We start from the raw sequence: 15,921 nt of genomic DNA, 5'->3' as shown, positions 1-15,921 counted from the left end.
TTAACTAATGTTTGTTTTAACAACATATAGTACTCATGGCTTTGCCATTAATTAGTATTAAGGTATTAGTATACTTGGTCAAACACGAAAATTATATCTGAAGTCTTTTGAACTTGACAAGTTGGAATCAATCCAAATGATTTAATATTTCAAATTTGAAATCTGTGTAATTACTAGATAGATTTGTATTGACTTATTCAGTTAAATGGTCAAGTGTATCTGTAACTAGATCTATTGATTACTAGAACGTGCAGAATAACCAAAATAACAAAGTATCCTCGTCGCAAATTGATTTATATCAAAGTTTATTCAAAGTTTAAACTTATACAGTATAATTATACGGTGATATGTGAATAAAGTTAAAGAGCATACATATATAGTATACATAAAAAAATCTTGTAAATTCCAAAGGGACACCGAATTTCCAATGATCTTGGCCATGCTGTACTAGAGTAACTTGCTTTAGATGCGTATAATACTATGGCCGATTATAAGAAGATATTGAAACAGTAAAATTGTAGGTGATTTTTCACAGAGTAAATAATTTTACTGTTGATCACTTCGCAAAAAAAAAAAAAAGATTTTACTTTATCCATTCTATAACAATAGAACAAACTGAAACGTGCCATAACGGAAAAAAAAAACAGTATTATGAAATTAGACTTATTTTGTTCTTCGCTCGTTATTGTGAAGTTTTGAATGAAGAGCAACAGTATATTTGCAAATGATACCCTTTGTATGTATTTCTCGAATAATCTTCATCAAGGACGCTAAAGACCAAAGGTTCGGGAAGCAAAATGCTTAAACCCATTTATAGGATTAACAACAAAAAGGGCCTAAAGGAAACAACCAAAATTGTCTAAGGTCAATCATTTCTGAGAAAGTTGCAACCTCTGTTTTCGTACAATTATATAAATTAGAAACACCTTCTCAATAATGTAATACATTTAACACGTTGGGTAAGGTTGTCCTGCGAGAGAATGTTCTGTGCTGGTGATTTGGTCCTGACCGATGCTGGGCGATCCTGATTCTGTGCTGGTATTTTTTTACAATGTATCAGAACGGCAATACACCAACAGTTCTGTTACTTTAATTTTGTACCTCCGTGTTACTTAAAAAAATGAATAAATATGTATTCATATAGTTAGGGCAGTGATGTCGTTGATAATTAGAATTAAACTAAAATTAAAAACTGAATGGGTCTATGAATACACATGCGTCATCGATCTTTAAAGACCCAACATGTTGCTAAGCACCTATCCTACATGTACCTCAATGACAAATAAGTTGTTTTCTGCAGATAAAGCCACAAAACTTCTTTTTTTGTGTGTAAATCACATTATTTCTTATGCAGCAAAAATACTGCAATCTGATTGGTTAATTACCCCGGTGTAAATAACACCTCACCCTTGTTCACCCCGGGATAGATAAAATTGTGCCAAAAAAATAAAAAAATAAAAAAATTGCCAAAATAAAGAAAAAAATAAAATGTCAAAAAAAAAAAAAAAATATATAAAAAATAAAAAATAAATAAATAAAGAGGACAACAATTTTTTTTTCTTTTTTTTTCTGAATTTCCCAAAAATAAAGAAAAAAGTATTTGACAATACGCAGCAACATCAACGTTGAAAAAATATTACACTCGAAATTTTTCATTAGCATTTTTCAATTTTACATCCCGGTTTAAAAATGAGTAAAGGAATTGTTCATAAGAAATAAATTCGTTATCTTGCTGCGCCTCAGGGTGTATGAATTTTCAACAACGGTGTAAAATTCTGTACACCCCTGATTACACCAAGATAACTAATATTACACCAACTGCTTGATAATATTGACATTTCATTAGGAAGCTCAACATATACCCCAAAGATATTAACAAGAGAAAATCTTATAGGTCTGTTCTCTGTTCCTTCGGAATTTCAGCCAAAGATGAAGTACTGGATATTCTTTCACTTTATTGGATGCCAATATTACATAAGTGTCCTTACAAACAACGTTATATTGCTGAGTCTTCCATGCGCTCTACGAACCATCTTTCTAAACTATTAACATACTATTTTATCAGCAATCAAAGCCGAGCCTCAGAGTGAGTGTGAAAAAATATTCTACGGGCGGTGTGAATAGGATGGGGATTCTTACAAATTGCCTTACAAATTGTATAAAACAATTGACCTTTCTACCCTTTACACAAGTATTCCCCACTCCACATTGAAAGAAATAGTTTTACTTTGTTTTATCAAATGACCAACGTCGATATAAGTATCTTGTTTCAGGGAAGGACAAATCATACTTTGAAAAAAACACCCTAACTCTGATTAAAAAAAAAATACTCTTGAAACTGACAATGATTGACACCATATTTTGTTACGTTTGGAGGACGTGTTTTTCACGTGACAAACAATCGGAATTCACATGAGAACCAACTGTACTCCGTTCTTGCCGACTTTATTCAAATGAGGCAGACTTTATACAGGAAGAAGCTTCTAATGAAGAATGAAAAGAGGCTACCTTTAACTTCCTGTTCCGTTATATAGATGATGTTCTCTCACTGAATAATTCAAAGTTTGGTGGCTATGTTGAACGTATCTATCCCATCCAACTTGAAATAAAGGATACAACAGATACAACTAAATCTGCCTCATACCTTGTCTTACCTCTAAAACTGGACAATGATGGTCGGTTGAGAGCAAAACTTTACGACAAACGAGATCATTTCAGCTTCCAAATTGGAAACTTTCCATTTCTATATGCAGAAACATTACAGCAGTGCCTGCATATTATGTTTATATCTCCCAGTTAATACGATAATCCAGAGCTTGAATTTCCTATCATGATTTCCTTGACAGAGGGTAACTGCTTTCAAGAAACCTTTAAACCCAACGGTTCCAAGTGGTAAAGTTAAAATCGTCCAACCGATGACAGATGTTTTACGGACGTCATCACGAGTCGGTTAATTGTTATAGAAAATCTATTTCACAGATGACGACGGTTATATTCTAATTACCGTTACCACAATCCAGTCCTTTTTTTTCGAATGTGACATCACCGATTTAAACTTATCACAGAGTTTGTACTTATATGAGCAACACGACGGGTTCCATATGTTGAGCAGGATCTCGATCTTCATACCTATCCGGAGCACCTGAGATCACAACCAGTATTTGTTGCTATTCGTGTCTTCATTTAGTTTTCTATGTTTTGTTTTGTATATTGTTGTTTGTCTTTGGTTGTTTTTTGTTTTTTGCTATCGAGTTGACAGTTTTTCGTCGACTTTTGAGTTCGAATCCCTTTGGTATCTTACGCCTCTCTTTTATCCAATGAGTTATAAGATCAAGATCATTCAAAACTATTATAATCGGCAAGATTAATAAACGATGTCCAGTGAAATACAAGCACCTCACGAAATAACAGAAAAGGACTGATTAAAGTAGAAACAACATGTGTAACTGTGAAACTTGCTGAATTTGGAATGTTCCTGGAACCAACTAAAAAATAAGATACCAAAGAAGTTAAATAATTTAATTTCACATACACCTATATTGATGATCTCTCCATTAACAATTCAAACTTTTCTGATTGGGTCCCATTAATATATCCTCCTGAACTAGAGATTAAAGAAACCAGAGACATAGCTTTCTCCGCCCCAATTTAAGACTTATACCTACCTCGAATTGGCCCTCAATGGTAATCTCAGTACTAGAGTCTAAGACAAACGAGACACTTTTAATTTCGAAATTATAGATTTTCGTCACCCCAGCAGCAATATACCGACTTCACCCGCACACGGATTATACAGTTCTCAAAACATACGAAATTCAAGAGCTTGCCGCTTACAACATGAGTTGCTACTTAGGCTTTGTAAAACGTCATCGGTGTCTGAACAAAACATAATGTCATATGTATCATTTTATTTAATTTTCAGTTTTCCCTATATTTGTCGTTGTACTATTATGTTCCTCTTCGTCGCACGATTTTTGACGTGGCTCGTTATTTGTGCATCCAGCTTTCGGGTTTTGAGCTTTGGGCGTTCCTGATGCGGATGGGTCTAGAGGTGCAATTCGGACGTATGAGGGTTTTATAGTGTTTTTTTCATTTTGTATAACCTTGTATTTATATTTGACTTAATTTGAACTTTATCGGGAATGTGTTTCATTATGTTTTACTTTACTGTACCATCAATTACAAAACCTTTTTGTTTGCGTTTTTGTTAGGTTTATTTGTATGTTTGTTGATTTTTGCTTAAGTCAGTTGTGTTATATATCTATGATGTATGATTATACAATTTTGGCTGCTGTATCCCAATTATTGTCACGTTAATCACTTATGTCTGTTCTATGGAAATTGCCCTTTTCCAAGTCCGGAATATGACAGTTGTTTTCCAGTTGTTCCGATGGTTGATATAGTAGATGGTTCGGTTTTGTCATGTTTACTGGTCTTCTACCTTTTTTTTAAATTTACTTTGGAGCTTAGTATCTTTGTTAATGATTTTTTTACAAAGTTACAAGCTTTACGTTATCTATTAAACTGAAGGAACGATTTGCCAATTTTTCTGGAAAACGCATGTCAGGTTGTTCTCGCATTTGGAACCTCCGCGTACAGACATAAATTTCGTCGCATTTATATGCAAATGTATTTTGTATGCACATTTGAATGCGAAATGTTTCCGGCAACCTCTCGAATTGGTCTGCGAAGAGCTGCCAGATTTGCAATATCAACATACAGCAGAGAACCAGTGATAGTGACGAATATTAGGCAAACCCTAGAATGGCAGAATTTAGAATCAAGGTGGAAATCCTGTAGATTGACCATGGAGAGGTCGAAGGCAACATACCATTATATGTGAGAAGACCATCGACCCCAACACCCAAACCAGACAATACCAGAGAAAATTTGCCAAGATCAGTATCTGCTCAGATGCCTTAAAGTATAGCTACAGATGGGATCAGTTTATATAACCTTTCTTTACAATTTGTCAGGAACTGCCAGGAGAACTGTTTTAGAACAGTATTTCTCTAATTCTTACACGGTTTATCCTTTTCGTGACCTGTTGATTATTTTTATTTAATCAACGTGTGGTTCGTTTGATACTCAGTTCTTCATTGGTTAAAAATCGATTATGACGTAAAATTTTCTTGCTTTCCTCTGAATTTCCTATTGTGACATCATGAAAAAGGCGACCATGTCTGATGACGTCACATAGAAAGAACACATCTTTTTGCAGATCATTCGAAAGGAAGGATTGAATTTGTCTGCATATCGTTTAAAAAAATCATTAGAGAAACAGATTCCGCCAACAAATATTGTGCAATACGATATTTATCCACTCTGGACAGTTAGCTTTTAAATATTTAAAACGCTCGGCGAGCCTTGCGTTTTAAATTTGAAAATTTAACTGTCTCGAGTGGATAAATATCGTATCACATTCGAGACAGTGGTAGAATCTATATGTAACAAAATAAATAAACCATTACTGAAAAAAAATAAAAGTATATTTAATATATACTTTATGCCCGCGCTTGCTTTGGTTTCCAACTATCATGAAATAAAATATGATTATGAAACCTGATGTATTTGATCTAAGAATTTAATTCGTCATATTAAAAACCTATGTATGTTAAAAGTGTGCATAAAAAAATGATAATTTTATGAAAGGAGTATGGCCTATTTTCCCTGTATTTCTTCAACTCACAGGGTCAAAATCGCTAACCAAATTGAATTAATTTGTATCCGAAAGACAATATGCAGCCTTTCTTCCAAGATAGTTTTTGTTTTGGTTAACAATGTCCTTTTTACACATTTTTGGGAAACATACTCAAAATTTTGCAAAACCTCTCAAAATTGCGGTTTTGTGCATTAATCAGGCTTTTATAACTTGATAACCAGTCACATGTTTAGAAATAAGCCATAATTTCGTAAAAACCTTCAAGTATACATAGTGGACTATTATACTAGGAATTCAAGAAAAGATTAAAAGACTTTTTGAAAATAGCCCTGGTGTAAAATAAAATCAGGAGAAACTATCCCTACTCATTTAGTAGGTCAATAAATCAACACAAATTGTAACGAAAGTTACTTGTCTTGCACAAACGAAATGTCAATAGATATAAGTGCCCGTGCAGTTTCCATGAGGAAAAAAATGCCACTATGTCGAAATAGTGACAAAAGGAAACTGACAGTAAAATCCACTTGTTAACTTCATTCCATCTCAAAAAGCGGTGTTATATGATATTTTATAAATCCAGTGGAAAAAATCCTGATATCGTTCCTTTAAAAACATGACCTGTTTACTGAAAAAATAGTGATTCTCATGAATTCTAAAACTTTTAAAGTTTGCTTAAAATATTGTCTTTGAAATAAGAAAATAGTTTGTGACACGGTAGTTTCTATGATTTTATTTACAACCGCTGTGATGATGCCACTACAGGTGGAGGTTTCCTCCCTTCAGGAAACACCAGCCGCGTAGTCGGCTTCTCTGTATTGACATGAATTATCATTGATATATGAGGGGGAGGTGACACGAGGATGCTCATTTTCCAAATACCGCTTTTTTGTAATTTTTTCCCACTTTCCACTTTTTCTTTCTTTTACTTTTTTAACTTCTATATACCACATCCCCAATCTTTTTACCCAAGTATCACACATCCCACTTTCATATAAGTAGCTGTGACTGAATTTAACACTTAATTTTGCCTTTGGAGACTCACATTATCGTTTGTATGGATATCTAGATTTACGTTCCTCTGGATCATATGGCTAAGGAAAGCGTTTTCCATGAAATGGCGTCCGTCGTTTAAAATTTCTCATTTTACCTTTTTCACTTTTTACATTTTGATCTTCTCTTAAGTTAATGAGCAAATGTTTTTCAAACTTAAATGGATGTGTAGGGACCTACGGCACATGATTCATGAATATTCAATAAGAGATTATGTTAATGCATGGTACCTGATATGAATAGGAACCATGCTCTGTACTAACACTATTCGCTGGGCCGATGTTAATGTGCTGTATAAAAACAAGGAGATGTAGTATGATTGCCAATGAGACAGCTATCCACCAGATCAAAAATGGCGTGGATGTAAGGAAATATAAATTCAGAGTACGGCCTTCAACATTAGAAAAACAAGTCTGCTGTAGGGGGCCCCGACATGACAAATTGTTCACATTTCTAATTCCGAGCCAATCAGACTCTGCTCTCACAACTTAATTCGTGTTATTCGCGGAGATGCATGAAATTTTCATTTCGAAGTCTTCGGTTTGACCTGGACTATTTGTATATACTTCATCATGCGGAAATAGGTAAAACTACGTTTCTGTCTTTTTTATTGTACGAATAGTTTTGGGAAAGAACTAACTTTATCTTGATTAAGAAAAAGGAGAAACGTATTTTAAAACACACAAAAGCTAATGAATGAAAGAAATGACAGACAATTTAAATATCTATTTAAGACCAATGCAATTATTTCCCTTAAAACTTATATGTAGTCAGTCAACGGGATTTAACTCTTAAATTATTTTACTGCACAGTACACATTTTTTTTAAACTTTAATATTTTCAAAAAGTGTTGTAAAGCAATTGTCTATGCCATGTTGACGATTCAGAAAATTTCCGGAGATTTAACTTCTAAAATAATTGACATTTTGCATTAATATAAAGTAACGTCCCATGAACTTTCATTATTGTCATATTTCATTCATAACTGAACAATCTACGTGCTGTTTTCATTTTTTTACAGCACTGGGTCGATATCGCTGCTGGTGGACTATCATCAGCTTAGTAGTCAGTACTGACATTATTTATAGCAAACCTGTCTTAAATTGTCCGTTTATAAATTTTGAAATTACGAAGAAAGTAAGGTTTCAACTCCCTCAGGCAAAGTTGACCTTAGATGGATTTGGTTATTTTTTTTAGGTCCTTTTGGTTATATAGCTCTTCAATTGTTTCGGTTTTTATACATCCTTGGCTTTCAGATATTCGGCTTTGAGCGTTCCTGATGAATGTAAATCTAGAAAAGCGTTTCGGACGCATTAAATTTATAACGTGTTGTTTCATTTTTTTATCTTCACATTAACTGATCTTTTATAAATATATATGTTAAAGTTCTAAAAGGTTATTGTTTAAATTATGTTGAGAACATGTTCGTCTTTCGAGTTAGCACATCGAAATAGCTTATTCTAATTAGCTGATATTTTTTTTACAAACAGTCGGTATATTACTAGGGGGTACTTAATTCATTCTGAATATATAAAGAAATACATTTGGCCAAACTATTCAATTTTTCTTCAGATAATAGAGATTTGGCTTAATGGCATTATTCATTTACATTTTTCCATTTCGCACACTCTTTCAAAAGCATATTTAATTAAAACAGATTTACAAAAAGTAGTATTCTTAAAAAGAAAAGAATTATTTAAGAAGAGTCAGTGTATGAGCAGTTTTCTGGATTTTAGTGTAATTTATTTCCTTACTATTTGAACAAATCTAACTTAACAATATTCTTTGCCTGTTCGATGTCAGATTGTGCGAAAGATTATTTGCAGATATCAAATGGGTTGTGATCTTACGAAACTTTGATTCGGTGATAACAATAATAATTTCGGTGTCCCCCTTACAAAATACTGACTGGTAATATTAATTTGGTATTTACCAATAAATTGTTTTATCTCCCTACAAAACTTTGACTTAGTTGTTATGTTAAATTAGTATCTACCAACAGTATTGTTGCCTCCTTACAATACTTTGACTAAGCGTTAACATAGATTTAATATCTTCCAAGAAATGTGTTTGCTTCCTACAAAACAGCGACATAGTGGCAACATTTATTTGCACTTTTTTATTTGAGCGTCAATGATGAGTCTTTTGTCGACGAAACACTCGTTGGTGTACAAAATTTTAATCCTGATATCTGTGATGAGGTTATTTACAACCACTGGGTCAATGACATTGCTGGTGGAGGTTTCCTCCCCGAGGGTATCACCAGCCAAGTAGTCAGCACTTCTGTGTTGACATGAGTTATCATTGATATATGACCACAATTATAAATTAACTGTTTACAAAACTTTGATTTTTTAGAAAAACTAAGGACTTTTTACCCCTGGAATAGATTACCTTGGCTGTATTTGGCAAAACTGTTCGGAAATTTGGGTCCCTAATGCTCTTCAACTTCGTTTTTTATTTGGCATGTTTTTACTTTTTTGTTTTGAGCGTCACTGATGAGTCTTTTATAGACAATACGCGAGTCTGGCGTACACAATTTATATCTGGTATCTTTGATGAGTGTACCTAGTATCGTTTGTCCACTAACAAAACTTTGACTCAGTGGTCACATTAATTTATTATTTACTGATAAATTATTTGTCTCCCTACAAAACATTGATTAGTGATAACATTCTCGGTTGATGATTTCGCTGTTCAAATGATTTCGTTAAATTTACATGAGAAATATTTCACTGTTTACTTCAAAAACTTATTTGAAACTAAATATTTATCATTTGGTCTACCCAATGATTGACTGGAGTATAGCAAAAAGTTTTTATATCAATCTCTGCTGTTGTTTTCTCATTTTACAGCCGAAGGTAAGATTATTGTATATATTTTGTCTTCTGACATACTGTAGTTATGTGACAACATTTGTAGTTGTATCTTTCTCTCATGATATGTATATATTGTTTTTTTTTACCTTCTATATTTTATTTTGTATTTACTCTTTTGCTATTTGGGTTGAGACAATAGCATATACTTGCTTCAGTTTTCTGTGCAAGAACATTGTGATTTTTTACATTGCGAGTGATTCATTTTTCCTAGTTCCAGTATGAATTTATTCCCTCAAACAATTATGAAAAATGATGTTTCATTGCCACGGAAAACATGTAGTTAGTGTTTCTATATAATAAAAATTCTTACCACCCGATTTTATTTCTGGAATCGACTATGTTTAAAAGTGGGAAATGATAAAACTAAATCAAATTATTAGCCACATGATTCTAGTACAATAGGGTTATTGCATAAATATTCAACAACATTCATGCAATAATTCTTTATTGTATGGCAAAACTTGCAAAACTGTTATAAAGTATATTTTTGTTACTAATAACGTCACTAATTTGCTGCAATAAAACCAAATTGTTAGCCACAAAAGTTTAAAATGTTTGACTTAAATATGAAAGTTTCATCATCATGACATTTGATATTTATTTAATATTTAATGTATCAGAGCGTTTTAGCTGATGATAGGATGTTTCCTTTAAAAGAAAGCATTATTTACAAGATGTTGATTTGTACCTTTGGGTTATGATTGTTTGTGTTCTGCTCATTTGTTCAGAAGTTTCCCTGTATTAGACTGTTAATGAATTACATACTGGTATTATCTGCTTCTTTGTTAATTATCCACTATTAGCCAAGACTACAACGGTCATTCGTCCTTCACTGATGTTATCAGATTTGGTGTATTCGAAGCGATTTTCTGGATTTGCCTTCATCAGAAACGCTCAAAACCAAAAATGTAAAGGATGTAATACCTGAATACTGATGAAGCTATATCACCAAAAGGGACCCCAAAATTGACAAATCCACCTATATTCAATTTTGTTTGGTGTTTGAACCTTAGTTTATGAATAATTTCTAAATTTACCAAAGTGTATAGACCTATCGTTTTTTTTTAATACCATGGACTTAAGTTTTGTTATTCCCTATTCTTCAAATTTATGTTGACATCCTTGTTTTAAAACAATACTTCATTTAAAGCTAACCAAATCAATGTTTGATGCTTCAATCAGGCAATGTTCCATAAGATAGAATTACAATTTTAAAGGATGATCAGGTGATTGTAAGGTCAATTGAAAGATCATCTAATTGTATTGATTGCTTTTATTGTTATTATGAATATATTTCAGATACTTATCTGCACTAATATTGCAAACATAATAATGGTATTTTCTTGTAGATTTTAAAAATAATGTAAACATAATAATTAGCCATTTTGATGGATTTTTTACAAAGTACCATACCCTTATTGTACCTCTGACGATTCGGTTTATTGGGTTTTACAGACTATAGACTAATTTCTTCAGGTCTGGAAACATTGGTATATGTCTTTTAATTGAGGCGAAAATGGTTGAATTGAAAGAATAACTCTTTAGAATAAAACAAATAATAATGGGGAGCGTAGACGAAGAAACATTATGGAAACATTGGATGTATTTGAAAAATGAACTTCATGTGGAAGATCTGTTAGTGGACTTGGTAAAATCAGGCGTGTTTACTGAACACCAACAGAATGACATTTTACATGTGTCTCCTAACACTAGACAGATGAAAGCAGAAAAATTTCTGAAAGTATTAATACAATCTGGAGAGAAAGGTTTTGATGTTTTCTGTGAGATTCTGAGAAGAAATAGCGACAACAGATACCAAGCTGTTATAGACAAACTCAATATAAGTAACACACCAGTTGAATCCAGTAAGTCTACTATTCAAAATTATTTTACTATATATTTTTGTAGACGCAAGGATGATTCGTATCAGATAAGTATGATACACACCAAGTAAACAAATATACGTGTTATTATTGTGACGAGTAATAAAAATGATATATACTAGTATGTAACGGATTGCAATACAGTGGGTTGGGTGTTTTAAGCACAATAGTTATTTTCCCGATTTTACATTTCGAATAACAAATGAAATAAACTTTAAGGTTTATACTAAAAAAATCAATGTCCATATATTGAAGCTAGTTTTGATGGATCTCTGAAAACGAATTGGCAGTTGAATCTCATAGTTCTGACTTAGATCAGTCTATTGTTCTAAATCTTGATTTTGTATCTCTTACAGCGGGAGCATCTGGTACAGCAGCCACAGTAAATAATAATGTACAATTCAATATAGATTTTATATCTCTTACAGCGGGAAACTCCGGTACAGCAGCTCAAGTAAATAATAATGTACAATTCAATCTTGATTTATATCTCTTACAGCGGGAGCCTCCGGTAAAGCAGCTCCAGTAAATAATAATGCACAATTCAATCTTGATTAATATCTCTTACAGCGGGAGCATCCGGTATAGCAGCCCCAGTAAATAATAATGCACAATTCAATCTTGATTAATATCTCTTACAGCGGGAGCATCCGGTATAGCAGCCCCAGTAAATAATAATGCACAATTCAATCTTGATTAATATCTCTTACAGCGGGAGCATCCGGTATAGCAGCCCCAATAAATAATAATGCACAATTCAATCTTGATTAATATCTCTTACAGCGGGAGCCTCCGGTAAAGCAGCTCCAGTAAATAATAATGCACAATTCAATCTTGATTAATATCTCTTACAGCGGGAGCATCCGGTAAAGCAGCTCCAGTAAATAATAATGTACAATTCAATATAGATTTTATATCTCTTACAGCGGGAGACTCCGGCACAGCAGCTCCAGTAAATAATAATGTACAATTCAATCTTGATTAATATCTCTTACAGCGGGAGCATCCGGTAAAGCAGCTCCAGTAAATAATAATGTACAATTCAATATAGATTTTATATCTCTTACAGCGGGAGCATCCGGTATAGCAGCCCCAGTAAATAATAATGTACAATTCAATCTTGATTTATATCTCTTACAGCGGGAGCATCCGGTATAGCAGCCCCAGTAAATAATAATGTACAATTCAATCTTGATTTATATCTCTTACAGCGGGAGACTCCGGCACAGCAGCTCCAGTAAATAATAATGTACAATTCAGACCAGAATCATCAGCATCAGCTGCCTCATCCACAGTAGGTTTAACTTATTATCTTAAAGAAAGAAAAACACATGTGACATAGTGTACAGAAATCTTATTGATTTGATTTGATTTGATTTTTGGAGTTTTAACGTCACTTTTAAGCACCGCTTTTGGGCTATTTCGTGGCGGCCAGTTTTTATTGGTGGAGGAAGCCGGAGTGCCAGGAGAAAACCACCGACCTTCGATAGGAAAACTGACAATCCTAGTCAATTAAGATTGGAGTCGAGTGCATCCACACGAGCGGGGTTCGAACTCACAACCTCAGTGTTGACTGGCTAGTGATTACAGTAGTAACTACTTAGACCACTCGGCCACCGAGGCCCCCGAAATCGTATTGAATCTTGAACTCTAGGTCTAGTGAACTAGAAATGTACAGTACGTGACATTCCGACAAGAATTTTGAAACTGATCACCAAAATCACATAACAACTATAGAGAATGTTATAAACGATAAATCATCATACTTTTTTACTTTTAAATAAGCAAGTGTGCAAAGCACCAACAGTTAAATTTCAACGTAATAGACTAATAAATAACTACAATGTATACCAATTTTATGGATTTCAAATCTATTTTTATTTTCAAAACTGTGTACCGTAAAGTAAAGTTGTGGTAATAATTGATTATTTATTTTTTTTTCGAACTTTGAGATATTTTATATTCCATGAAAAATAACGAATCTGTCGCAGAAAGAATGTTTTCGACAAAATTGATGATTTTAAAATATTGAAATTTGATATTAAACAGTTGCTTCTTTTTCCTTTAGAGTTTATGCAGTCTTCCTAGCCATGACGGAGAAACAGGAGAGAAAAATATAAAGCAAAATAAGTCTGCAAGGCGAGCATGGCGCTCTGACGCTTCAATGACTGGGTCTGAAACGGCGAGACAACCTATGGCAACACAAAATCAGGAAAATCTCGACGTTTCTACAGTAACACAAAACACCAACAGAGTTGTGAATAACGATGAGCCTCAAGGAGCTGCAAGTATTTCTGGCCAATTAAATGACAGACAGAACAGTAACATAGATATGCAAGTACTTGAACAAGAACTTTTACGGTTGGCGCCTACCATTGCCGACGTTTTTCATCGTATATCGCAATCAACTGCTCAAGTCCCTGTGAGCGAAGAAGACATAAAAAAAGTTAGAGAGGACAACGAAAGACTTAGAAAAACAAACCGTACGCTGATTGAAAAGTTGAATATATTCCAGCAAAGAATTATAAGACTCCAGCTTGAAAATAAAAATCTTCGCGAGGAAGGAGAAGGTGCAAATGAGGCCAAGAAAGATCTGGAGGATAAAGCAAATGAACTGGACGCCATTGAAAAACGAATTGAAAATCAAAAAATTGCACTGGAAGAAAAAGAAAAAGAGCTAAAAGTTCAACTTATGAAGATAGAAGAAATTGAAAATAACATGTCAAAACAAAGAAATAAGATCCAAGAACTGCACACACTGTATGATGAAGGTGTGGAAGAAAGCTGTAAACAACAAGATGAAATTCAAAAACTACAGGAAGAGAAAGAAGTACAAGATGCACAAATAGGGCAGTTGGAATACAAACAAAAACTTAGTAATGAAAGAATGAAGGATTTGGAAGATCGACTGGAGCAACTAGAAATTGGAGGAAGAAACCGGCGTGGAATAGGATTAAGAAGAAGCAATCCTAGAGCAGCTACCAAACGTATGCTCGGAATGATGTCAGATTATAATTAACTCAATTTGTTATCATCCTTGTTGTCTGTTTATTATGTGGTCTTAAACTATTTTGATAAAACATTTGAGATACAATGTATATGCATTTGTATAAATTCAACATTATCGATTGCAATTATCAATGTCATTTTTCATGATATTCTTTTATACTCTTATTTGAAATTAAAGTTAAAAGAGAAATGTCTGTAGAATGAGTATGAAAAATCTCAGAAAGGAAGGGGCACTTCAATCCTTTTGTGGTAGGAACGAACAACTGAGACATCCAATACCACACCCTTTTCATTTACTTTGAATATCAAATGTACAAAAAATAGCTATAGCATCAAAAGATAATTATATTTGACAAATATCTGTTGCATGATTTTAAAAAAAAATCGACATATGATTAGTTTCAGATACTTCTGATTCAATCAGCAACGTTTTCATATATTTCCTTTTATTTTCTCGACCTGATATACCACGAAGCTTGAAATAGTAACATATTCGAGCGGGTCATCACTACCACTCATTACAAAGTAAGTCCCCCAAAATATAAATAGGAGAAATCTCACATTAAACCAATTAAAAAATCATCAAACGCAATAATTAAAATCAGATCGAATTCATTTGATATCAATAACATTAAAAGTAACAATTTTACTGCACCATAAATGCGCATTTTGACAATAAATGACTTTGGGCTGGTGATACCATCGAGGACTGACAGTCCACTAGCAGAGGTATCGACCCAGTGGTAGCATGGTAGTAATAAGCTTAACGATACAAGTTTTGCTGCACCATATGCTCCTTTCAACAATACATGTCTCATCAGTGATGCTCGAGGCCTAAATATTTAATAGATCAAAATTTATACAAATGTTGAAGAGCTGATCAAACCAAAAAGACCCTAAAATAAAGTCAAATCAGGACAAGGAATTAAAGCTTTGCATGAGGAAAATATATTCCTCAATTTAAGTGATTTTCAGATAACAGAAAATTTCAATCAAACAATATCCGCATTTTCAAGCCAATACCAAGTAATGACAACTAGGCAGGTGATATCTCGGAGACTGAAATCCATCAGCAGAGGTATCGACCCAGTGGTAATAATAACATCAACGATACCAACTTTATCGCACCAGATGATAGTTTCGCAGCTGGATAAATATTCAGAGAATCTCTGTTTCGTCTTCGTCTCATACGAAACAATCTAAAATATTGGTAAATTGAAACGTCACTAAGTAAAAGTATAGAACAAACCAAATGTGCAGTTCACAAGTTGAAAAAGACTATTCAGAAATCAAATCAAAGCAAATCAAAAGTTTGATTTAAAGTCGTTATGTCACATGAAAATAACATAAGATCTTTTAAGACAGTTTTACATACATGTACAAAAGAGATACGCAATGCAAATACAATATTGACATTAAAGCAAAAATGACATAAAAA

General features: G+C 33.3%; 1 protein-coding gene across 7 annotated transcripts; it reads left to right on the top strand.

Moving 5' to 3' along the window:
* Window positions 1-11,006: 11,006 nt before the first annotated feature.
* LOC127739456 (girdin-like) lies at window positions 11,007-14,666 on the top strand. 7 transcript variants are annotated; one of them, XM_052251248.1, is made up of 4 exons: window positions 11,007-11,456; window positions 12,187-12,225; window positions 12,725-12,768; window positions 13,543-14,666. In XM_052251248.1, exons 1-4 carry the CDS (start codon window positions 11,153-11,155, stop codon window positions 14,491-14,493), a joined length of 1,338 nt encoding a protein of 445 aa, XP_052107208.1. In that variant the 5' UTR covers window positions 11,007-11,152; the 3' UTR covers window positions 14,494-14,666. The 7 variants fall into 7 exon arrangements, with proteins under 7 accessions (XP_052107208.1, XP_052107209.1, XP_052107202.1 ...); XM_052251242.1 differs by lacking the exon at window positions 12,187-12,225 and adding an exon at window positions 12,615-12,662 and having other exon boundaries at window positions 11,008-11,456; window positions 12,734-12,768; XM_052251243.1 differs by lacking the exon at window positions 12,187-12,225 and adding an exon at window positions 12,544-12,591 and having other exon boundaries at window positions 11,008-11,456; window positions 12,734-12,768.
* Window positions 14,667-15,921: the final 1,255 nt, after the last annotated feature.

Source organism: Mytilus californianus, unplaced genomic scaffold (assembly GCF_021869535.1).
Source record: "Mytilus californianus isolate M0D057914Y unplaced genomic scaffold, xbMytCali1.0.p SCAF_4, whole genome shotgun sequence".
NCBI lineage: Eukaryota > Metazoa > Mollusca > Bivalvia > Mytilida > Mytilidae > Mytilus > Mytilus californianus.
The sequence above is the reverse complement of the archived record's forward strand: the minus strand, read 5'-3'. Positions and strand labels throughout refer to the sequence as shown.

What these genes read in the sequence shown, in the direction of transcription:
- LOC127739456 (XM_052251249.1), top strand. Translation starts at nt 11,153, where the DNA reads ATGGGGAGCGTAGACGAAGAAACATTATGGAAACATTGGATGTATTTG. An exon ending in TAACACACCAGTTGAATCCA is followed by an intron (nt 11,457 to 12,685) that starts GTAAGTCTACTA and finishes TATCTCTTACAG; the next exon opens with CGGGAGACTCCGGCACAGCA. An exon ending in CATCAGCTGCCTCATCCACA is followed by an intron (nt 12,769 to 13,542) that starts GTAGGTTTAACT and finishes TTTTTCCTTTAG; the next exon opens with AGTTTATGCAGTCTTCCTAG.